At 34.8% G+C, this 25,894-nt stretch overlaps 2 protein-coding genes across 3 annotated transcripts in view; one reads left to right on the top strand and one right to left on the bottom strand.

Annotated features, from left to right (window-relative positions):
* LOC122633146 (HIV Tat-specific factor 1 homolog) overlaps positions 1 to 25,894 on the top strand; it is a 38,150-nt gene that overhangs the window by 1,156 nt on the left and 11,100 nt on the right. The gene's annotated exons all lie outside the window — the stretch shown is intronic.
* LOC122633147 lies at positions 16 to 8,053 on the bottom strand. The gene is made up of 5 exons (XM_043820717.1): positions 7,604 to 8,053; positions 1,870 to 2,145; positions 1,517 to 1,750; positions 1,202 to 1,403; positions 16 to 1,081 (listed from the first exon to the last, which is right to left on the bottom strand). The coding sequence occupies exons 1-5, from the start codon at positions 7,638 to 7,640 to the stop codon at positions 841 to 843; spliced, it is 990 nt and encodes a 329-aa protein (XP_043676652.1). The 5' UTR covers positions 7,641 to 8,053; the 3' UTR covers positions 16 to 840.

Here is a 25,894-nt window from a genome sequence, read left to right as displayed (position 1 = left end):
TGAAACCATGTTATATTTGATTAAATGTTTTTTATTGTTGTTATTATTCTAATTATAACATACGACGTTAAACGTACGAAGTACGAGGCAGGCGATTGTGGTTCTACATATTTACAGACAAAGCAGTGTAAAAGTAACATTATCTTGATAGAATTATATATAATATATATATATAGTTAAAACTAAGAATTTCAACTAGCGGTAATGCTTAATCGCTAAATGAGTAAATTAAGTATTCCTTTAATAACACGGGCTCCTATAACATTGATATTACAATTATTTTTTTTTTTCGAAGCTTTCGTAGATAGCGAAGAAATACTAATTTGATATGTCGTAATACAAGGGTGTAATACTCGTACTCTCGAACTTGAGTTTATTTTTTTAAATTTGGGAAAATTTTAAGTATGGGATAATTTTTCGCCAGATACACATCTTTGAAACCATATATATATATATATCAAGCTATTAAAGAGAACAACTTGCAATTAGATTCTAACAGATTTTATATATAGTTATAATATCTTTTTTTTTGTTTATATTGTGCTATAATTTAATCGTTCAGCAATGTTCGATTTAACTAACGAAGTTCAGAGAGAAAAAAGGAACTGTGGAGGGTTCGATCTTTCATTTGCAATATAATAAATTATCTCAGTCTGTAGCCTCGAGAGAATTCTCGAATCTAAAAAAAGGAAGAAAGTTTGCTAAAAAGAGAAAAGAGAGAGAGAGAGACAGAGAGAGAGAGAGAGAGAGAGAGAGAGAGAGAGAGGAAAAGAGAGAGAAAGAGAGAGAAGAAAAATGGCATTGCGAGAAGCCGATGATTCGATGGTAAGATTACTTCTTTCAAGGTTTAAGCAGAACCTCCTCTCGCGCGAAATCGTTGATCTTAGCTTGGAATTGAGACAGTACATCATTTACATTCGATAAAGCTTGTGGCTGATTATGTATTGCGCTACTCGGTCCATCCCCTAAAAAAGTGCCGTATTCTTGCTTTTGAGGTATTACTTGAGCGACTTTCGGTGCAGTTGCATTCGAAATAGTCCTGTTCGAGTGATGTCTCATTTTTTCTCTTGAACTTCTCATTCTGGAATATAAATTACAAAGAAAATAAGAATATTTCAAGGAGGGAGATAAAAAAACAAAAAAAAAAAGATTTTTTTTATTAATCACAGCGCGTTGATTCTAATTATTTAAAATGATTTACCTGACAGGTGGTCTTGAACCAGGATTCACTCCATGCGCCCATTGTTGATTCGCAATTTGCTCTGCCCAGTCTCGCCTCCAATCCTTTTTTTGTCTATTATTTTGCCTTCGAAGCTCACCAGGATATTTTTTTCCTTGTTTGCGAGGCTTTAATCTTTGGTTTTGTGGCGCGAAGGGATCGGCCGTCTTCTTACGTCTTCTGGCTGGAATTTTTACAAAGTTTTATCTTATTTCATTTTATTTAAAAAGAGCCTTTCACAAAATTCTTCGTTAAACGAGATAACTTCATGTATTATTAGTATTATTATCTTTTCACCTATTCTCCCGGCTGGTACCTCACATATATAATGCTTCCGTTGCACACAACTTTTGGCGTTCCATTTATACTTCAAAGCAGGATCTAATACAATGCAGTGCCAGGCGTATTGTTCGGACTTGCCGGGATTTATTTTACCGAAGCTCCGAAAAACCATTTTCTCGCCGGTCACACCCCACTCCCAAGCCATTTGTTGCCAGTTATAAATCCCACCTATCCATCGCTCCAATTTCGCTAAAAGAGATTTGTTTTCATTACGAAAGGCTAAAGAGCGATTACGACTTTTCTAATTAAAAAATTTTATTTAACAATTGCCTCGTATATTTAGATGTACCTATATATGTTATACTTACTGAATTGGTCGCCCATCAGATATTTCCTTAACATTCTATCTTTCCCATTTCTATCGAGTACCGCAAGAGTCGCATTTCTGTCCTTGCAATGGAAGTACGCCTCTCTCCAGGGTGCTGTACCCGCGCTCAAGTAGTAACAAAATCTTTTCAATCGAAAAAATCCTACGGGACATGCGAAGCGTCTGATTGGTTCGTGTTGCCGACTTGTTTTTCCTTGACTTTTCGGTGGAATGGTTATACCGAAACTATGAGGATCAACCAAGGTCGAGGATACCCCTGAAAGGATGAGAAATTTTTTATTAGTTTGAAATATATATTTCATCTGAAGCTTCTTCAATTTTTCATATAATTTCACTAACATATACGATATGTTATTTTATACGAATATAGATACATGTATTTTACTTTTAATATTTCGTTAGAATTTAGATCTCATCTTGGAAGTATCTCATTCAATGAATTTCGAGTCGCAAACTCTTGGAAAGCATTTCTCGCTGTCATTTGCGTGTTCAATTCTCTGCTTTCCAATTAATGCTTGATTTAATTAATTTTAGTGCATCGTTCGATTTGAATTTCATTAGGATAGTTAGACAGAAGGCTAAAACTCGGCCATTCTAATCGAATACATTTTTGTAGCGTATTCTTGAATGGAATTTAAAAAAATTACGTAAGTACGTACATACATATGTCTACTTTACGGTTGAATAATCGTTGACGCCTACGTTATTACGAAAGGATATATTTGTCGATCGTTCCGACAAATGCGAACTATTGTTTGAGAATCAATTTTCTCTCGTACCACGTCGAATACAATGGGATTTAAAGAGGGATCAATTTAAGCAAAACTTTAAGCTCGTTACTTTTGTATTAATACTGTTTCCCAAATCATTCGTATTCGTTATATTTTCGAACAAATCTTTTATTTCAATGTATTCTCTTCGCATATCTTTTTTTTTATTTATAATTAATCCGTGATACTAGTGATACATTATTATTAACGACTATATCGTTAACGACGTAGTTGCATGAAATTTTATGAGAAACTCGTTGTTAATTATATTCTTTGAATTAATCGGTTTAATAGCCTCTGGTATTTATGAATAGTTACATGGCTTTACTCTAACACGAATTTATGGCGGTAACATGGTTCGTGTCATTCTCGTTCATTCTGATCTAATTGACCGACAATAAAGATTCTCTCAGAGAACGACCGACTATTTATTACATTCACCAAGATCTTTCATTATTTTCGCGATTGTTTCTACTTTCTACTTTATACTTTTTTTTAAACAAATATCGTTGATATCTGTGTACGTATTTCTCTCTCTCTCTCTCTCTCTCTCTCTCTCTCTCTCTCTCTCTCTCTCCTCCTCTCTCCCCTTCTCTGTTTTAGTTATCTTCGATCTTCTTGACCCAATTTCAATTAGCTATCAATGACACTTTTCTTTCAAATCCCCTCTTTCTTTCGCGAAACATCCTGTTGAGATAAGAAGATCGATGGAGAATTATCGTATCGAAAAGTTAAGAAACAAACCGAATAGTCCATCGATAGAGAAGAGCCAAGCTGAAAATAAACTTCCGCGTAGGGTGGAATGTGCTTAACCCCGTTCAATGCATTTAATGATGCCTATTCCAAGAAACAATATCGTTCTAGAAAGCTGTCTTTGCTATTAAGTCGACAAGACATCAAAAATAACGTCCGCATCTGTAATATTAACAAACGAAGACAATATAATCCTATTGTTCGTAATAATATTGGTAAAAAAGTCGGATTGTCAAGTTCTTTGTATATTTTAATCTCTTAAGTTTGATGTAATTCCTTATCAAAATTTAATAAAATTAAACAAAGGTTAATGAGATTAAACAAAGGTTAATTGCATCGTCAAGTTTATGCAGATTTCAATTATCATTACGAATACATTGGATTATATAATTCGCATTATGGCACGAATTCCAATTTAATCTACAATAAATCGGTGAGTCGTTTGGAAAGTGGAGCTTCACCAAGGAATTTCTTTAAAACTTGCCAAGAAGTGCTCTCCGACTGGTATTCGATCTCTTGGTTAGAATCGTTCTCTTTTCAGCACGCAATACAAATGATATTACTTCAGAAATCGTTAGGTTTTATCGTGTTCACGTATATGGAGTTCGCGATCGTATACCTTGAACCGACGGTAGTTTGCCGACATAAACGGACACGTATGCATTCGATGCAAATTTGAATGAGAATTTTTTATTTGTATGCCGCGAATGCATGCACGATTTTTTCCGAAATGTTTTTATATAGATAGGACGAGTTGGCGCTCGTTAAGAAGAAAATTTACGTAACGTTTTCATATGTACATGTACGCGCGCCAAGCATCTAGGTGTGAAAGAGAGAGAGTATATGTGTATAACAAATTTCAACTCGTTTGTTAGTCGTTCGTCCTGATAATTCGCTCTTTAAACTTTAAAAATAAATTTTCTATCGAAGATATCTCAATAAAGTGCAAATATCATTCTTGTATTTTTTTTCAAAGAAAAAAAAATTATTTTTTGCGTCGAATCTGAATCGCGAATTTGTTTATTATTGTCTTTATTATTTTCTACATAGATTCAACCTTCAGTTATTCACTTCTCGCAATCGAATAATTTATATCAGTACAGGTAGAACGTGAATTATTGCATACACAGTATTACGCGGTCACGCTTTATCGTAAATTAAATTTCACTGTCGTAGAAACGGTCCAGTTTTGTGGTTTCCAACATCGTAACTCGTGAGAGGATTGCTAGAGAGTCGTTCTCCGCTTTACTACTTGGCCAAGGATCGTTTGTTTGCGAAAACGATATCGTCCATTCATCAGGAAGATATGATATCATCGTTACACTTTAAATCGTTGCACGGATGCTAGCTTTCGAGAGATTCATTTTCCGACGAGTTCGACAGAGCTTGCAGATATTTTATACGGTTTTCGATATATCGAATGATCACTATCGTTCCACAACGATACCGTTCTATTTACTTCAAAGTTGGAAGAACGAGAGGCTTTTAAAACGAGTATTCGCGTTCGCCAGTACGATATATCGATCATAATTTTATTTTCTATCACTCGTTTCGAAGATAAAAAATAAAAGAAAGTATAGGAACAACGTTCGAACACTTTATCTTTGCGTTTTAATATTCGATCTTATCTATTTTTTTCGTAGTATTAGTAAAAGTACGTGTTGAATATCTTGCGGTTTATACAGGTCGTATCAAAAACTGTCTTCGTTCGAAGTTATTTTCTTTATCGATTTAAAAAAAAAAAGTTTTTTGCATTTGATAGCTTAGTCATCGTACGCATTAAGGGCTTCATATTGAACGTTCTATCTTCAATCGGTAAATAGATTATTACGTTGGATGACAACAGTCGTTGACTCACCTTGTACGTGTACATATTTAGCAGTATCAAACAGATATGCAAAAGAACGCTGTGTAAGCGGTTTTCCAGAGTGTATGTAATTCATGAGTAATGGAACACGTCGCGTTACGTGGAAATTTGCAAGTCCATGGTGACAGCATATCGGTAAACTTTTGATAATCCTTCGAATACGACATTAATGAATTCTATCTCCTCATCCCGAGAATTTCGAAAATTGTCGCGAAATTGAAAATAAATAAGTGTTTGCGCTTTTCCAGCTAACATCTATTTGATAAGTAAGAAATGATCGGTCCGCCCACCCAATCCTTGTACTTTCATTCATATTGTAAATAACATGCGCTATGTGTTACAAGGTTAACTCGAGCTCCGTATTGTATTGGGTGCAATTTCGCGCATGACTCATTCACGAACTTCGACTGGCTCTACGATCTCTATTTTATTATTTCAGCAACGTATATTCCCTTCTTAATTACATAAATATTAATATATGCGTATATTAAATATTCCGCTCGTCCTTCGACATGTATACTTAGAGTAAACGAACGATATATGTGCAGGGTACTGAATTTTTAATATAATTTTAAAACATATAAACGTTTGGATATTTTTAAATACATCGCGTAGACGATTTATATTTACTTAGAGAAATAAAAATAACAGGTTTCGCTTGTCTCTATGGAATTCAAAGTTAAGCGATAAGATTTATCGTTGAAAATCGTTGTTTGTCGAAAGTAATCAAGCGAAAAAGAAAGAGAAAAAGAGAAAGAGCAGATTCTTGCTAGTCATTTCTCGTCGATTTATAAAAAATGTCTAACGCATATATTAGAGATCCAACGATAGGCCAACTCGATGTTTTCGTATCTGGCTGAAACGTTTATGCGATAAGATGACACATAGTATTACATAAGTTGAACGAGAGAGATAGATAATATCATGGTTCGTTTTGGTCATTGACAATATATTGTACCTTTCTCATGAACATGCTATTGCGAGTAAGAAAGAGAAACAACTTCTATCTAGCTTGATAGTATGTTCGCAGCATTTACTATCCTCTCTCTTTCTCGCTCTATCTTCGCGAACGGATTCTCAACAGGCGAAAATAGATCTTAACCGGTTGGCTCCAAAGCTCTGCATCTATCTCTCTCGCTCTCGTGGTTCGGGATAGAGTAACAACGTAATTCGATTACTGGATCATTTACTGATAGCATCTAACCCACAAGGCTGGTGTTCTATCGAATTACCTGACAATCGCGCGCGCAATTAACACGTTCAGTATATGTCGGATTTGATAGTTCATTTCATGTATAGCTTTTTCGAACGATGTTAGTCAAAAAGATTTTATCGATGTCTTATAAATTTTCTATTTAAAGAACGAAGATCTATAGTTTATGATTTTAAATTAACGAATGAGAAGAGAACATTACGAATTGATATCTCCATTATCGTTCTTATGAAAGATTTAACGATTTAATAGGAATATAAAATTGTTCGTCGGTGAAGGACAACGCGCAAGGACATGATTTTTAATTGCTTTTAATCGTTGATCAAGGATGATAAAGAAGAATTGAACTTGTTTGAATCGATTATATGCGCCGTTCGCACATAGAAATTTAATAAGAGGCCAGTAGCAATGATCTTGCGATAATCTTGTTATGGGCATGAATTTGTAAAAAAAAATACATGAAAGTTAATTATATATATATTTTTTTGTTTTAACCTCCAAGTTATTAGCAGGACGAAACAAAAATATCGCGTACATCGTCTCCTTGAAGCGACGTCTTCTAATCGATTTTATTTTCTCGAAAAAAATCCTTATCTCATCGTTTTATCATCGAGGCTTCACGCATATTCCCATCTGGAGCGAGATAGCGTGTTATCGTGGTGAGCCAATTTGAAAATCTTTAATTGGTCCGTCGCGTGTAGTACGCGCGCATGCGACGATCGTTACCTGTATGAGTTCGTACGACGCGTAGGACAAATGTGGGTTTCGCATTCCATACTTAAAGATGTATGCATCGATAACACATTTGTGTTTAATAATGTTAATTAAGGCTAATTCGTTAATGCGCCCGCTATCGCTTCGTTTCTATTTTTAGCTGCACGATTCCTCAAATGTTTAAGTTAAAAAGTCAGTCAATCTTTTACATTCATATTTTATTATGTTTGGACTCACCGGTGATATTTTTTCTTAGCAAATGAAACAAAAATATCTGTGAGACAATTCGATAAATGCATGTGCTTATTCAATATTATAACGTGCGATCATAAAAAATAAATAAATACGAGTATCCGGTTTCCATTAAGATAAGTAACGTTAGGGGTGGGGTTTTTACCTGTGGCACAGAGCAGAAGGATCCAAAATTTCCACATGATTATGTCAGAGTACGAATTAAGACAACTTATTCACTAAAATCGTCGGTAGTGATGCGAAGACGGAGATACGAAATCGTCCTCATTCTCGAACACTGAGCCGCGTTTATAGCACCTTTGATTCTTTTTTTTATACGATCGATCGACGTAACGATCGATGAAAAAGTAAATAGAATAAAGTTTCTTATTGATCGATTCTATTTTTCTTATTATTTTTTGTTTTTAGAAAAAGATGATCGTAATTCTACTAAACGATGGAGAATATTCGTAGGGGAAAGAAAAAGTTTCTTCACATTTTTCAATTGTCCTTAAATTTAAGCATTTTTCGATAGTTCGTTCGATAGTGTATATATTTATATCGATTCGTACGAGGAACGTTCTTCGATGAAGGTTCGCGAACGACTGAGGCTGCCACCGACGTCGAGTCCACCACGTCGACGAGGAGGTGCAGGTCTCGAGTATAGAGGGAGAGTACGAAAGAGCAAGAGAGAGATAGATAGATAGATAGAGAGAGAGAGAGAGAGAGAGAGAGAGAGAGAGAGAGAAACCCACACACAAGTTTCGATCCTGACTACTCATACTTCCTACCCGGATACTTTCTCGATATCGTAGAATTTTTCAGACTACACTTTTACCAGCTGCGTTTGCCATCATTTCTTCTGTCAAATAACGAGCGAGCAGTGTGACATGTGACATTACCTGGATTTCTTGTTCGAGAAATGTGAGAAGGGAAAAATAGAAAAAGAGAATAGAAATGAGAAAGAAAAAAGGACAAAAAATGTGGGAAGAACGAGGCTCCTTCGAAGGAAAAACAGAAGAAAAAAAATATCCTCTTTCTCATTGTGTCGCATTGCTTTCGTCTCTCCTTTCATCACGGCCGATTCTTTTTCCGGGTTTTTTAAGAATTCCAGAACGAACGGGTCATCTCTTTCTCCCTCGGGCAGGTTCCTGCGGGATAAATCTTCATCGAGTCGAGCTAGGTGTCCTCTCACGTTGCAAAATAGAATTCGAAGCTTCGTGTATTTTCATTGTTAAAAATATCAGATGGATAATATAATACGAATTTATTTTATGCAGCAGCTATAAAAAGTATTACTATACCGCTTGTTGCTTTTTATTTTATATATATGTGTGTGTGTGTGTATATATATATATGTATGTATATGTATGTACTATGTTATACGCGTATTTCAGACGGCACAATATACAACTTGACTTTTTTAATATAAATATTCGGGAATGATAATTATAAAATATTTTATTCTATAATTCATTGTTTACTTAATGAAACGATTTAAAAGAAATTGAAAGAAAATGAGCGAACTAGCGCCATTATAAATTTAATTTAATTTCAAAGAACTAGCCCTTTGAATTTTTGTATCTCAACGAAACAGAATTCATTCACTTCGTTTATCTCGTGGATTCACGCTCGAGGAAAAATGCAACAATTCTTCTACCGAACTCGCATTATAAATATTATTAATCTGAAAACTCCTTCAGAAAGTAGGTAAATTTTTGACGCACCTGGTCCGAAAAGATTGCAGACGCTGAAAGGTGGTTTAACAGGGAGAAGGAAGAAATATACCGTCTTCGTCTTTAAATTACCAGGCTGGTTTAATAAGCGAAGAGGGGAGATTGTACCCTTATTTTCAACCCGTACAAAACGAATATAACGACTCGCTCGACTTCGCCGAGACTCCCTTCTATCGTATTCGGTCGCAAAAATGTTTTCTTGAAAGAAAATAAAAGGAAAAAGAATATCACCCGAGCATCTTGCTCTCGAAGAAAATGAAATTCTTGCTGCGAATTCTTCTTGAAATTAAGATTAATTAAAAGGAAATAAATAAAGGAAAATATATACGACATCGAACGTAAATCTGATCGAACAAATTTATTTTGTACAAATTGAACAAATTTAACATTGTTATTTATCTTTTATCTGATCACGCTGATGTATTCCTCGTTATTCGAAGAAGATTCAGTCGATAAATCGAAACGGTGAAACGGATTAGAATCGAAAATAAAATAATTCATCAACGACAAGAAGTATGTATTGATATAAGCGATTCGCTTATAACTGCAGTAGATATATATAGATATATATTTATATATATATATATATATATATATATATATATATATATAACAGCTTCCGCTTCGTTCGACACTGAAGTGGAGGAAGCATCGATTCGATTTCGGCGGATGTAAAACGCAGGAGCGACTCTGCAAGCCGGACGATAAAATACAAGAGCGATTATCGTGAAGAGAGAGAGAGGTCTCTCCATCGGGATATTCGGTTCAACGAACCCATCACTTGGTCCAAGAGAGAGTAACATCGTGTACTTTGTACCGAGGAGGCGTTGGCGACTGAAATATGGTCGGTACAAAGAGTTTGCGCTCGTAAGAATCGAGATCAGTGGTCGTTACGTTTACGAGTATGATCGTATCCATCTTGTACTATCGTCGGACCATTTTCTTGAGTATTCGTGCATACTTTTTGTATATATATATATACAACATATTGTACGAGTTTATGATATTGCTTAATTGGAATATTTTTCAATTTTTATTCCTTAAGAGTTTTTATCACATGTTGTCATCGTATATTAAGATAATGATGAGAGGATTTCATCAAATATCAATTTGTTTCACCAACATCTGTTTCATTTGCACGTCCATAAGCAACGGACATGTTCAAGTGTCCCAATTCGAGCATCCACGCGGTAGAACGTACTCATCACTGTCAGAAAAATTTGGAAGGTACGAGATATTTGTAAAAGAGAATTGTAGCGAACGTAGAATGTTCTACCAAGCACTATTATCGGACGTATGTACCTATTACTCTATCGGACTTCTCGAGTTCTGTCGGTCTTTTCCAAACTGGGCCGAGTACATCGTCAACGGACCTATCACGAACTCGTTTCGAACTTATCCAAGCGAAGCACGCATTGCAGAACTTTGCTCGATTTGTAACGCTCTCGAAAGAAATCGAGATGATCTATTTTTTCCTCTCTTTGTTGAATCCTCTCATTATCCTCTCTCAACGAGACTCCTCGATGTCGATCATTCGTAGGGGGAGATTATTTTTACATTTCTTTTTTCTTTTTCTCTTTCTCATCATCGAACGATCTTAGCGTACTAATCGTACCTTTAATGAGCTATCAAGCAGACTCGTTCGATTGGTTAACGCGCTGAGCTGTGGGATAGACTTTTTTTTCTTTTGTAGTAGATTGATGTCGTGATTCGAAGGAATAATTATGCCTTCCTTCGGGATGTAACGCTGATTGCCAATATAATTGTCCATTAATGAGCGAAGGAACAAATAGGAATATCTTATCGATCGTTGATTGGGAAGTAATGTTAATTACCGTATCGTGTATCTTTGATGATCCGATAAGAAACTTCTCAGTTAATTCGATTTCTCTTTAATTAGATATTGTAACATTTTGCTGAGGTAGCATAGATTCGAATATTAAACATTATATTTAACTCCGTCTTTGTTTTATCGGCCAAGATAAAATACGAAGACTACGATTTTCAATGGCGACGACGACGACGACGACTTTTATGCCTACCAGTGGTGAACGACTGAGCAAATATCGTTATCTCCTCGTGGTTATTTTCTCATCCTTGAACTCGGATACCGTTGGGCGTCACTGTCTCACGTGCCTTGTACTTTCTACATTCGCCAAAGCTTGGCTTCTCTGCCTTGAAATTCTACGGACATACGTAAAACTGTAGTCCATGACACGGACGACCTTCGTTGATTTTATTTCATCGCAGGAGAAACCCAATTGCAGCGTCTTCCTTTGAAATTGCAGCGTCTTTCTTCTCATATAAGCGTTAAATATTGATTGCTCGATCTGGGCTAAGGTTAATTAAAAGGACGAAGGTTTTTCGTTATCTTTCTTATTCGAAAAGAATACTAGTTTATGAAGGTTCCATTATGTTCTCTTCTGTTCTTTCTTTTTTTTTTCTATTTCAGTATTTCATTAAGATTCCATCTACTTTCGATTTTTATTTTACGATCCTCGTTGCATCGCGACGTATATTTATATCTATATCGTAATTAGTCAAGATTTAAAAATGTTTTTATTTACGAGAATTATGATTTTTCTTTGTTAGTTGAAAGCAAACAAGTATTTAATTTCTTGTTTTTTTTTTCAGCACGTATTACGCTCACTTTATTATTCACGGCCAATAAGGATGATGCATTTTTTACGACAGTCTCTATTGCACGCGTTCACACCGACGTATCTTAATTAGTTTGCCTCATTAGATATCGCCTCTACGTGAGTTCTTCTCCCTATATTTCTTTCGCTCTCTTTCTTTTTATTTTTTTGTTTCTCGTATCTCGAAGGACGTTTTAAACGAGCGACTCTTCGTTTTTCATACTAAACGATTTCAGTCATGGTATACAGCTACTTCGTATGTACGTCTCCTTAATTAAAGATACTGTAAAACTTTTTTACGTTTATTTTTTTAAAGTTTGGCTCTTCAACAATAATCATTTAAAAAATCTACGAGATCGTAAGATTTTATTTGTAAAATTATCGAATAGAGTTCCACAGATTTATCGTCTTTTCTCCTTTCGAAAGCAGACAGGCGATTGCAGCAACGCGTCTCGCAAAATCCCACGCGGATTTGAACAGGAGCATTCGTCATCTCAAAAAATCTCTCGAGTCAAATCTTGGCCGTAAGTATTATGTTCCATCTCAACAAGTCGGTTACGTAACTCTTATTGTTCTTTCGACGTTGAAACTAAGTTTGTGATCGTCGGGATAAACAGGAAACTTGATCGTTTTTGTAAATCATTTCTATCATACATCGCTTCGTTTCGTCGATTCAAATCAAGTTGTGTTTACAAACGAATTAAACAATATTTGATTTATTCCATATCAATATTGAAAAACGATTTGATTACATTGATTCATAATTGTCAATGCATTGAAATAAATAAATTTGTGTGCACATCTCGGGATAATTAATGTCGTAAATTGTCACATTACCGATTCTGATTAATTGCATTCGTATTTGTTGTACGTAAAGATCACAGTACCGATTCGTTTCTCTAAAAGTAAAAAAACCGATTGATTCTGATCGCTGCAGTTTAAATCGAAAACTCGTGGCTTCGATCAATTCCTACGACAGATGTATCCGATAGATAGGCAGTGATAAATGGAATTGGCGTGAGGCCATTAAACGGAAACGCCTGTCCCACGTGCTTCTGCGGCATGACGATATTTTCGAAGTACATAGGTTTATCTCGAGGAGCTTAAGTTCGCGAGTTCGAGAGAACGACAAATCGATTTTGCGTCGAAACCGATGAGTTAGTATGAGGTTACGCTTCAATTCCTCGAAAATACGCATTGCGAGCTATTCAGTTCGGTCATTTTAAACTTAATTTTTTCGTTATCCTCGTTAGAGATAATTTAGCAAGAGTTTTTTCCTCGGATGTTATGCGCTCATTAAATTATATAAAATAGTTGTCACCTCATTAAATCTCGGAACATTACGCAAATTGGTTCGTTCAATCGATCAAAAATTATTTATGTTCTTTTTTCTTATCTTTCGTATTTCTCTTATTTATTTCATAGCATTAAGGAAGATTTCTTTATGACACTTAGCACCTGTTACCTACATCCTATTAAATCTTACGTAATATGTCAAGAGAACAGCAGCAAGAGAATGAAGAGAAAAAGTAAGGATAATAGAATTTTATGCGAGCTATTCGTTAACTATAACGCGGTTAACTCGGTATCATCGAAAAATAGGGAGAAAAACGATGATGGCCGAGAGCTATTGGTAATAATCATCCTATCGTTAAATTCTCCACGTAAATTTGCGAGCACGTAATTACGTTCTTTTCGCGTTACGCAAATTAATTTCCCTTCCTTTTGTCGTTACCGACTGATGGGCTTTTTATCATAAAGCGAAGCAAGATTAAATTTTAAAATGAAATTAACTTTCGAAGAAAAGAGAGAAAGAAAAAGAAAGAGAAGAAATGGAGCGTATATCGAAAAATGATTATTATTTCGTTTATCATTTTTATCTGAAGTTTTTTTATCCTTTTTTTTACATTTTATTTTCGATATTTTTTCTTTTCTTTTTTTTGGTCTATATTCTCTTTAGGGACAATATTTTAAAAATCATGCACTATGTGGCGTACGTGGCGATGGATGTTGCATAACCATTTAGGATTCTGGGTTAAAATCTTAACAACAAGTTCGTCGACTTGTCGAGCAATAGGCTCTGGTTACTTGCATCGTTCAAGAAAAAATGGAGTATTGAAGCGAAAAATAATGTTCTATAATAAAATTAATTCAGATTGATGCGATAAGTAAAATCAGCATCATGTATATGAGATACGTTGATATTTGATAAAAATAGACAAACCAATGTTTATATAATCATAAGTTTTATTTCAAAAAATATAAAATTTTGACTACTTTCCAACAACTTAATAAATTTCAACAACTCGACTTAACGCGTTACGTCCTCCTGCTGTTCATATTCTTTCTCTCTTCGTGTTGTTTTTTCTCTTGCTCTCATTCTCATCGTGGCATTTCGCATCAAAAAATTTATAACGCTCGGTGATTCCATCACGTACGGCGCGTTTAAAGTATATTAAATCTCGTTGAATTTCACAGAACGCAGCGGTAACGGCGGACTCGAAAGCTTGAATAATGCGATCCAATGTCGACCGTGGAAATTCAGTTCGTTCCATTAAGCTTTAATAAAGCTATTGTCGGAAAGGAGAACAAAAATGAAAAAAATAGGGGAAGGGGAAGAGAAAGAGAGGGGGGAGAGGGAGAGTGAGAGAGAAAGGGAGAATATGCAGTAGACAGCAAGGAATCGTTGATGCGAGTAATTATTATGCTCTTTAGTCACATACACATCTACACCGGAATACGCATCAGGCTATTATTGTTGAATAATTTCGATGCTTTCTCGCATCGTTGCACAATGCGCTATCGTTGTCGATATTAACGTTCGATGCTTAAAAAATTTGTTCTCGACATTTTTTATGTTATTCGATGAATGATTAATAAAAAAATCGAATAGAAATTAGTTTTTCGCAGGTTATTTTATTTTCTGTCTTTTTTTTTTTTTTGTTAATTTAGTATTCCTTCATACCAATTTTGCGTCCGATTTTTTCAATTTCATTTAAATAATTGATAAAAAATAAAAATAATATGTTCGTGATCGACACGTTTTTACAATTATTTATTAAAACAAAAATTCTAACATAGATTTTTCATTTGAAGTGAATTTCTCGGTTGCTTCTTGACCTTATGATGGTACCGCGTACTTATATCGAAACCGGTTCCGTAAAGCGAAAAGTAGAGTAAACACGAAGATCGGAAAAAAGCTAAAGCGGATTTCATTTTGAGTTTCATCTACTAAAAAAACATTTTACAGTTCGACTTTTCTTGTTTTCTTGAGGTTTATAAATGCGGAATAAAGAAGATTTGAATGAATCATTTATCTTATCAAAACCAATAAAAGTAATATTAATTGTTCGCTTTATGGATTAATGCTACACTTAATCGTATATCTTGCAGTCTCATATTTTTCTTTTATAATAAAAAATCGATGATAATCATAGTTCTTTTTTATAGCGCATATTCTATCTCTGGGTGCTTCGATTATCGATAAAACATGTTTCAAGGAAGTCGTATCTAGTCTTATCCATATTTATAACTTGGATCGTTGATTTCGTCGTTTCAGCTATAAATACGGTTATTTACACGATATTTATTTTCAGTTTGTCAAAGCACGATAAGTCTTGGAACACGAATTACATCGTTCGTAATTATTTAATTAGGTTCGACGATCATAAATAATAATTTTTATCTTAGAATAGACGAACGTGTTATTACGTTTTATTTAAAAAAAAAAAATAATAAAATAACGGTAGAATGCACGAAATTATAATTTTTATCCAATGAATCAGCCCGCAGCGATTCAGGAAGAGAGCCGAGGAGAAGAGACAAACGTTATTTGAATCGAAAACAACACTGGAACGTCCAGAGGCAACGCACTACCAATTTTAATTAAATCTCGCACTATTGGTGAATCAGGTTATTTTTTCGTTACAAAACCTTTTGAAAGTTATTTTTAGAAATAGCACAATTGATATCTTTCGATCGATACCACGATAAAAGATCTCATTTATTCTTCAGATCTATTTATTTCTTCTTTGATTCGGGCGTTTGAACTAGTCCTCGAAATAGTAAATAGAAAAGAAAGAGAGGATCTTTTTTTAAAATATTCGTCCGACAAGTTTAATACGTTTGTGCTGTTACCTGACAAGAAAGGGAAAGAGAGAGAGAGAGAGAGAGAGAGAGAGAGAGAGAGAGAGAGAGAGAGAAGGAGAATGAGAAATTTTATTTTTTAAACGTTCCTCTTGTAGCCTTAGAAATCCGACTCGATTCTTCCACGGTTCGATGCATTTTTAAACGTTAGAAAGCACGAAGCCCTGGAAAACTGCCTCAGTTCTGTCCAACGTCGAGGAAACTTTAGTTAAAATACTTATCGGTTCACAGAGAATACTCGCTTTAAAAAGGTATAATGGAAAAAAGGAAAGAAACGCTGTCGTTGTTCATTCGATAATGGAAAAGTTTCGTTAGTGTATTTGCTTTTACTTTCTTTTTTTTTTTACAATTTTTAAACGAATATAAAAGTTGATAATATTCCCGAATTTGTAACAACTATTAATTTATTATTCAATAACTTGCATCGTTTCCATTAATCGATAAAATATTAAAGAAAAGCAGCGATTTTGGTTAATTAATTGCGTAAAAAATTTTGATCAGATGACATCAGCAAAAAAGTTTATACACACAAATATTCCCGAATATTTCTTCCGTGAGTCATTCCCCGAATACGCGAGTTTTCTCTTTTCGTGGCCGTCTGCCAAGCAGCTTGTCCAGATGTAATGTTGTTGCCGATCGAATACCACATTACTGGCTCTTTTGGCGGCTCCTTTCCTTTTCTTTCTCTTTTTTTAATCTTTTTTGAAACCAACGCGAATCACTCGAGTCATCGATTTTGCACTAATTAATCGTCGCCGACTCCAAATCGTGGTTTCATTTACGGAGTCTGTTCTTTTACCATCTTTATTTGGACTTCTGAATTGCCGAAAATCAAACGCTGATACTTGAAATTATAAAATATACAATGCTATACGAAATATATAAAATAAAGTTGAAAAAAATTATTCTTGGCATTCGATCATCTTCATTTAGAAAATAATCAATCTTCAGCTTAAGAAGGTAGAGACACATCCTTCTCTTTCATCTCGAGATCTTGTCTGGAAGAAGATTTTCCACGAAAGGAAGCGGTCATCGTGCGTTTGAAACGACCCGGCTCTCTACCCGTTCAGGTAGAACTGGAACTTGCCTTTCAATAATTTATACGGCTTTCTATTGCATACGTTGCCATCGTCTTGGTCGACGCCTCAGTATTGGCGAATAACCGTCATGGAATTTCTGGGACATTGGATTAACTATGTAGGTTTATGGTCTGAAGACATTGCATCTATGCAAATTTCGATCCTTCCGTACTTTGAGAGCATCTAATGGGATCTTGAGAAAGGGTCATTCAGCCTATATAATATATAATATGTTTAACTACTGATCACCAACATCTCTAAATGTGATTAGATTTGCATTTTATGATATTAATCAAACGACAATTATTAATATACAACAAACAAATATTTGTTGTTAGATCGAAAAGGATTGTCAGATTCGTAGGTAGAAAGTTGTCTTTCCCAAAATACATTTCTCGAGTGAAATGATGAAGCTCAATGCACTCGAACAACTCGATAAGAGATATTTTACTGACTGACGCGAGTGACCAAGCATGTTGTAATAATAAGGCACTTGATTTCAATGGCCAACTCTAATAGATATTGGATAGATCGCTACCATGTTTATATATGAATATATCATTTCGATATCTCGTCGCTTTTTAATTATTGTTTCCTCTCTTTTTACTTCATTTGTAGACAGTCTATATTTATATCTTTCTACGATTCATATCATTTTAAACGGAATTTTAATTACAAACCGAAGTATATTCTTAAGGCACTCCTCAGTGATAATATAACATCCGTTGTTCCAAAGTATAATTAGACGTAACCATGGAAAACGTATAATTTCAGAAGAGTTAAGGGGCGGAGTTAAGTGAACGTTTTCTAAGACAATTTTTTGTCTTCTGAATACACCGGCTTACCGGCTTTGGGAAAGTCCAAGGAAGGTTTTGTGTAAAGCATTATCACGGATCCTTCAAAAAAAAATATATAAATAAAAGTGAAGGATAAATGCGAGAAGGAGAGATAATCATACATTTGTAAACATTCAGACAGAGTTGTATATCGTGGGTCGTCGCGTAGTAAGGTGACCGATGTTTTTATTTCTCCGTATTTCGTTTGATATGTTTTGTTTAACGCGTTAGTTAGAGCTACGTCGTAGAAGAGTGAACATCGCACGAGACGAGATAAGCCTTGTAACGTTAGTACGTGTTAATTGGATAAAACTCCAATATTATATTAAGGCATAACAAAGAAAATTAAGAAGAATCGGTGAATTTTACAGGTAATTTTAATAATCATATAAGACAATATTCTTTGAAAATTAGTTTTCGAATTCAGCGATATAGCAACAATATCTCGTTTATTGTAAGCTTTATAAAACTCGAATCAGAATTGATGCGACGTAAGGACAGCAGCGATCGATAAAATAAACAGAACGACTCACCGTATTCGACAGCATTCGACAATGCATTCTCATTCGAAGGACGGACGACGATCTTATCGGACGTATTCATTCCATGCCATTACGCTGGTCCATCTGGTTTCTTGTAGATCATTCACCAGACGAAGACGATGACGATGGTTATTGCGTTTGGCTGACTCATCGGTGAGTTAAGAATTTTATGTGGCGTAAATTAGTGGCTTGTGTCGTGACCTTTTCGATTGGAAACAAGGCAAACGTTATAACGTATATTATCGCTAGATAATTTCACCTTCTTTTCTTCAGTGAGAACTTTTATTTTCTTTTTTTTTTAACTTTAACATCAAATTACATCGAATATTCTGTAATTTTCCATTAAACGAAGAACAAATCACACACGCTTTTCAACTTTCCCTCGTTTGAGTAGTTTGCTCGTTATAACGTCTGCATTCTCCTTTTTGATCGAATTTAGGTTTTGAACGGATCGTAATTTCAAAAGTATATGGTCAATATTTGTAGGAGATCTTTAAAAGTTTTATTATTAAATATTACCCGATCCATTTCATTTCCTTGATTAAACGTAGTTGGGTAATATCTAGGTATTAATAGGAGGTATTAATATCTCGATGTCATTGACAGAATTGAAAAGGTATATTTTAATGGATCGTATCGTATAATATCCAAATATAAGAAATTTCTCGGTAGCTTATGTGAAATTGGTTGGTGGTTGCCGACCTGTTTCAAACGCAACACGTGCACCGTTCTCTCAAGAACGTTCGATTCGCTTGCGGCTTACGAGCACTTAGCGGCATATATTTAACGTCATTTTGTTCATTTTGCCTGTGCCTCTTTAACCCCGAGTAAGCTGGGCACCTGCAGCGATCCTGTAATTGCTTGGAAGGCCGAATGGATTCGTGGTGAATATGATAAATAACGAACGTGTTATGTGCGTTATCAGCAGCGTTAAACTTTTATATTATACTATTTTATTTATTTTCCGCTATTAAATTCTAATAACGTTTTCTACGATTTCACTTTTACTATCGACGAATTGAAGTTTCTCATTTTCAGATCAAAGATACGTATACCGTTTAAAACGTTACTCAATTAACAAAAATGAATTGTGAGTCAAGTCATGAGAGAGTACTGCGTAAATTGGTATTCACTGAAAAGCGAGAGATTTGATCGCGAACACGACTAGTATTGCGAGATACAAAAAATTCCGAAGAACGTGCGTTTACACTACGTTCGGAATAATCGTACGATTAGTTTAATGAATCGTTTCTCGGAAAGAATGTTGTTCGATGAGTTCATCGTCGTGTCCTTAAACAAAAAATTTGAATCGATGAAAAATTAATAACTATGGATCTCGGGTTAATTCCCGAGATTATTAAAGTAGTTAATGAGAAAATATTGCGTGTGATTAATTAGAAATTTCTTGGTCTCTTGCGATTAAAAAAATATATATACATCGTACATTTGATATACGTTCTTTTTATACATTTGTACGCAATAATAACTATTTTATTTGCGGAAAGAAATGATTACAAATATAATATTTACTCGGAATAATTTTTCTGCGAATTCAAACGAAGCAACAGTTGATGAATTCATAAAAGACTTAAAGTCACGTTTAGCTCTGCAAATATTTATCGTCACAGTACTCAAAGCTATTTCTTTAACGGGAACTCAACACTACTTTTGTTTCACTGTTTCTCTCACACTTCTATTTATTCAAAATTATCGCTCTAGTAAACGCAGCGGTGGGTGCATCCCAAGTCGGATGACTTGCCTTGTTACATTTCGTTGCGTTCGACTCGTGCCTAATGTACATTTGCTGAGAGATTTGGGCAGGCGCCAAGAGTTAGTAATGATGATGGACATTCGCTAACTATAGTTGTCACGAGAGGGGCAAGGATAGGCAAGGAAGAGGGAGATGTCACTATTCATTTCGTGCCGCTAACCCAAAACGGACAAGATTACGTGAATCAACTCGAGTTAACGATGATCGATGACGTCTCTCTCTCTCTCTCTCCCCCTCTCTCTCTCTTTCTCTCTCTTCTAGATGGATCGAATAACTTGATTGAGAATAATTGACACACTTTTGTAACCGAATAAAATCAATGACGTTCGAAAGATTTTTTTGAATATTTTTTAACGAAAAAGGGAAGTTCCAAATTTGTCTTCTTTTTTTAAAAACAAATAGCTCGGTGTCATTTAGCTAGTGTCAACATAAATATATTGTCATTGAACTTGAGCAATCTTGTTCAACCTTGGACAGTAAAGCAGGTAGTGAAGTAACGTGCACGTCTTTTTTAACTCTCCTGTAGCGAACATATTAGGAAAACGCGTATTAGCGTATATGGCGAGTTGTCAGAAGTCTAGTACTCGAGTTAGCTTCAAGAGGATTCTACTGAGCTTTTCCTGTTCTTATCGGACTAGCTTGTCGTAGAATCATTTGCGACTCTTCTGAGAAGTTCAATGTGAAGAAAAGAATCAATGTCAAGAAGAAGAAAAAAGAAGAAGTTCGACAAGAAACAACGTGATTTCGATTTAATATATACGTATAATAAAATATGTATACGTATCTTTTCCTGCATTGATAAAGTTTATATTTATTAACGATTATTCGTAATTATTAATGATACTGCTAAAAATTTGACGTGTTGACTTTTCTTTAAAACACTTTACGCTTGATTGAATAATCGAACAATCCGTTTTTTTTTCTAAAACTTTCTTCAAACTCATTATCGTATACAAAGCAACTGAGATTTTGAGCTTTAATGAATGAGGTTGTCAGTGAGTAACGAGAACGGTAAGCTAACGTTTTCTCGATAGAATTTTAATAAGAATCTATTGTATACCCTAGAAGAGAATAGAGAAGTGGGAGGGGTAAAGTTGCCTTTAGCGATAGAAATCTTTCTTTTGGTCGAACGTTCGACGTCATTGATGACTGCGGCATTCGCGAAGGTCAGTAAACTTTGAGGTAATAATTTAGCGCGTTGACGACGAATTTAAAGTCACGAGTGTGCACATGTAAGACGGTAAACCTTGGTTGGCTGTGTTTACGTAGCGGGAAATATGCAAACTATAAAAAGATCGCTGGAGTCTTATCGTTGCGTAAGTTGTTTCAATTTAATACGAATTGTGAATACTCTAAATGACGCTTAATTATAAATACGTTGAAAGTTCTATTATGTTTGGATATGTGAAATAATTCATTTTAGAAGTCAGATTAATGCAAGGTAAACGATCGTTACAAGCTGAAAAGTTAGTTAATTATAAATTACATCTTTTATAAAATTTGAAGCTGTTTTATGAATACAATCAAATACGTATTACGTTAGTTAGAAACGTCATTACTGTAGTCATTGAAAGTGAGCAAATGAAAGGACAGGTGGACTTAATTCTGATTATGGCATTACATGGCGATCAAGGTGCTTCATTATACCACTGAGTATGTATGCTTGCTGAACACTAGTATACTTTAACGTGTGCTAGGCGTAGCTTGGTAATTGCTGCGAGATCTCGAATGGCTGCAGGCAGATGACCACCAGGAGATTCCCTGGGTGGTCCAACTTGTATTGCGAGATCTAAGCGAGCCAACTGAAAATACAGAAAACGATGATGCACTGCAAATCGAGTTAGGAAAGTAGTTTGACGTTGACATATACGTCTTAATCAGTGGACCAGTTCTCGAGCTTCAGGAACACTCAATTCTATTTTGAACGGATTATTTCCAGATGTTCTTTTTCTATCTTTTTATATTCCGGAAAAAGCATGTTTGTGAAAAGCGATCACCTAGATTGATTCGTATTAAAAGTTTTATGACTTGTTGCATTTGACAATCACGGCTACTCGATGTTTATAACAACAAATAGAAATAGCGAATGGGTCAATCGCTCACCATCTGCACGTTCGATCGTTATTCTATAAATATTGCTTCGTCGATTGGTCATCGTTTAACTGGTAAATTTCTCAATAAACCTGGAAATATCATTTCGATTTATAATCCGTCTCGTCAATCGAGTGTACCATTTCATATGACCAGATTGCGATCAATGTTTCTTCAATTTATTAATTGATGCAGTATTCGAATTATAATTATATTATACGAAATATATAATAGTTATAGATACAGCCTAATTAATTTCCAAGGAAATGTCACAATGATGATGTCTTTCAAAGCACTTCGTTATTAGGATCAATAATTTTTACGATTGAATTTACCGATAAATTCACAAATGAGTAGAGAAAGAGAGAGAGATAAAGAGAGAAGGAAAGGAGATAGAGTAGGAGAAATGTCACGTCCGCCGGAGTAAAGCCGGATTACGGTGACAAACCGATATTCCAGGATTGGAGTGGACAGTTACTCCTAATCGAGAGACATAAAGCCAGGGCAGGACTAGTTTGACTTCTTAAAATCATATTATGATTATGATCAATTACGAACAGTACTAATTAATACTTGTTCCATGCTAGACTATGTGATTTATTTTTAGATGATTCTTTATCTGAGAAAAAAACATAATCATTTTTAATTCAATAAAAGGAATTCTAGCTTTCCTTAAGATCATTATTAACGTATTTCTATGCAAGAGGAAGAATGAATATACAAGTACGCTTGATTTTATAGTACCGTTTACAGACATGACGTTTTTGGGTTAACTAGCTGGTGCCCCGTAATTGACCGTCCGCTCGTTATTTACGTAATTATGGGAGGAGGTTTTGCGTTCGATGAGAATATCGTTGTAAGGCGAAGCGCCAATCTGAAGATATATATGGATGACAATGATATATCTAGAACTACCTATTGTCTAACTTTTACACACATATACAAGTACCTACGCATTCAGGTAGTTTGATAGTCGAGTTTCATCGTCCTAGTATCGCATAAAGTTCTCTTTACACGCTAGAAACTCTCGCATTGTTTCGTAGATTCTTGTTCGGTGTACAATACCAAAGTTCAAAACTTAAATAAAATTATGAGGGAAGAAAATGAAATAGCAATTACGAAAACGTTATTTTTATGATTAATCAAGTGAGTTTCACTTTAGTAATCGTCGTTGCACTATTTTAACTCTACGAATGAAAGTAATTTCACTGTCAACCGGCATGCATGGAATCATAAAATTATTTATGACGCTATTTATCAGTCGTAGCAGGAGCTGCGTAGCATAAATACTGATGGAAGATCCAAGCTTAATGTTATTATCGCATTACGTATTAAAGAATATTGCGTCATAATTTTTATCTGTATAACTGGAATCTACGAAAGAATGAATTTAATTCATACAAGGTACATTTCCGTAAAGATAAATAATTATCACTTATTAATCGGTAGATTGCGATCACGATAATCAAGTCTAACCGTTTTTTATTCAATTAATAAGATTTATCATAGCTTTCTGAAATCAACATAAACGTAATCTAGGAATATATATGAATGAATTTACAAAGAATGATTTCATTGAGAAAGAAAGATCAGCATAAAATTTTATCACATTTTCATGCTATGGATCATCGCGATAGGATAAGAAAGGTTGATGAGATACGTTTCAGCCCTTTCTATGGATTATTTCTAAGAACGTAGGATTATTCCAAGAGACAGAAAATAATAGCGTTGGAGAAAACGTGGGCGCGTTAACAGCGACGTGTCAGACGCAAGAAAGAGAAGAGAAGAAACCCTTTATATCCCGTTTAAAGATGGTGAAAACGAAAGGAAAGAAAGGGAGGAAACAAAACGGCGAATCACCTTTGTATCCATACGTCGAGGGAAACGAGGAGTCGTTTGATAGTGGGGGAAGGAGAGACCTCGAGACTCTCTTGAATCTCGCGTAGGTTCATTCAAGCGAGAGAAGCGTTCGAACTTTTATTCGTCAGACACGCTTACCGATATATATCTTCGTACTTTCCGACACGCGTGGGAGGAAGAGCCTACGAGAAGATAAACCAGTGGGTGGGATTTGAAATCGAATTTTATTTTACATTTTTTTGATATTACTGACAACTATGGGAAATTTTTTTTAATAATAATTCTTATTACTTTTAATTTTAAACAGATATTCCGTCAACTTCAAAATCATCGCTCGAGTATTGACTTTTAAAGTTGTTGACTATTTAAGTTGTTCATAAAGATAAAATTGTAGTTTTGCGTTAATTGTTTTTATTACCTTGTTATCGTAGATATAAACGAAGACGTCCTTCGATTTAAATGATTTAATAGATACGTTAGCGACAAAAAAGAAGTAGAAAAAAGTGGTTCAGCGAACGTGCAACTTTTCCATTTTGTGGATCATTTTATCGTATCTCTATAAAGGGTGTTTCTACGAATAAAACATACGTTATTGAATATGCAATCGTATAAATTAAATAACTAACAGATAGCTACTGTTTTATTTTTCCAGCTGATACATATTCCATTTGGTAGCCTAATTGTATAGCTCGTGTATCTAATCTTTGTCCGCAGACTGAATGGCTACTTCCATTCCATTCGTCCAATAGAATTGAGAGCGATCATGCTCGATTAATTACTAATTAATCGATTGAATCACTCGCTAGCGATTGAAGAAAGAATGTCGATAAATTCTTTCTTAATGAAGGAAAGTCGTATACAATTAAATAGGATATTATTTAGTTTGTCTTGTTCCGAGGATTTTTTATATTTTTTTTTGTATGGAATATCTAGATCTAATGCATTAGAGTTAATGATTCGTTATAGGACGAAAGGTGAACTTTCAGATAAATAAACGTTTCTAGACTTATAAGCCAGAAATAATAGCGCGTTCTTTTTTTCTTTATTGTTTGCAAATTTTCTATTCTTTTGATTATTTCGCTACCATGATTCTTGTCTTTCTGATGTATACCGCATACTTGGAAAAAGTGTTTTGTAGGTCATCGCTACAAGGGAGACTTGTCTCTTTATGGCATTACGTCATCATTCACAGACACGCATACAAACGCATGCGATATGTGGAGACGTACGTGCCGAGGCATATTCCGTATCCCTCGTTTACATATTATTACGTTCAGTACACGCGCAGTTGAATGAAGAATCGCATTATACAGAGAAATCTGAAAACATCTGAAAAATGTGAAAAAGCCACGGAAGAAACGTTCGTTCGTTCATTTTTCTCGATCTAAGCGTTTCATTTTGTGTATATGTATATAAATAAACGTTTACCTGTGCTTTCGTAAGTTTCACATAATTTTGCAATTGATGACACTTGGAGTAAAGAAAAAAATTCGATACCTTCTTTCTCTCGTTTTATTGAAGTTTATATTCTATCGAATTTAAAATTCTCACTCTTCAGATCATTCAGTAGACCGCGAATATTCATTAGATTCAAATAGTTTGGACTCTTTCTTCGCATTTGTTTTTGTAAGGTGTTCGTTAAAACGAACGTCACGTTTAAAGCACAAAGACTCTTGCATTTTCGTTTGCCTTTTAATTCATTGCGGTTTTCTCTCTCTCTCTCTCTCTCTCTCTCTCTCTCTCTCTCTCTCTCTCTC

This window comes from Vespula pensylvanica, chromosome 11, assembly GCF_014466175.1.
Source record: "Vespula pensylvanica isolate Volc-1 chromosome 11, ASM1446617v1, whole genome shotgun sequence".
Classification (NCBI taxonomy): Eukaryota; Metazoa; Arthropoda; class Insecta; order Hymenoptera; family Vespidae; genus Vespula; species Vespula pensylvanica.
Note: the sequence above shows the minus strand (reverse complement) of the source record. Positions and strands in the feature narration are given on the sequence as shown.

Bases quoted from the DNA above. Each gene is read 5' to 3' on its own strand.
- LOC122633147 (XM_043820717.1), bottom strand. From the start codon at position 7,640: ATGTGGAAATTTTGGATCCTTCTGCTCTGTGCCACAG. The intron at 1,751-1,869 runs GTAAGTATAACA...AATCTCTTTTAG, and splicing joins TCTGATGGGCGACCAATTCA to CGAAATTGGAGCGATGGATA. The intron at 1,404-1,516 runs GTGAAAAGATAA...TAAAAATTCCAG, and splicing joins GGTACCAGCCGGGAGAATAG to CCAGAAGACGTAAGAAGACG.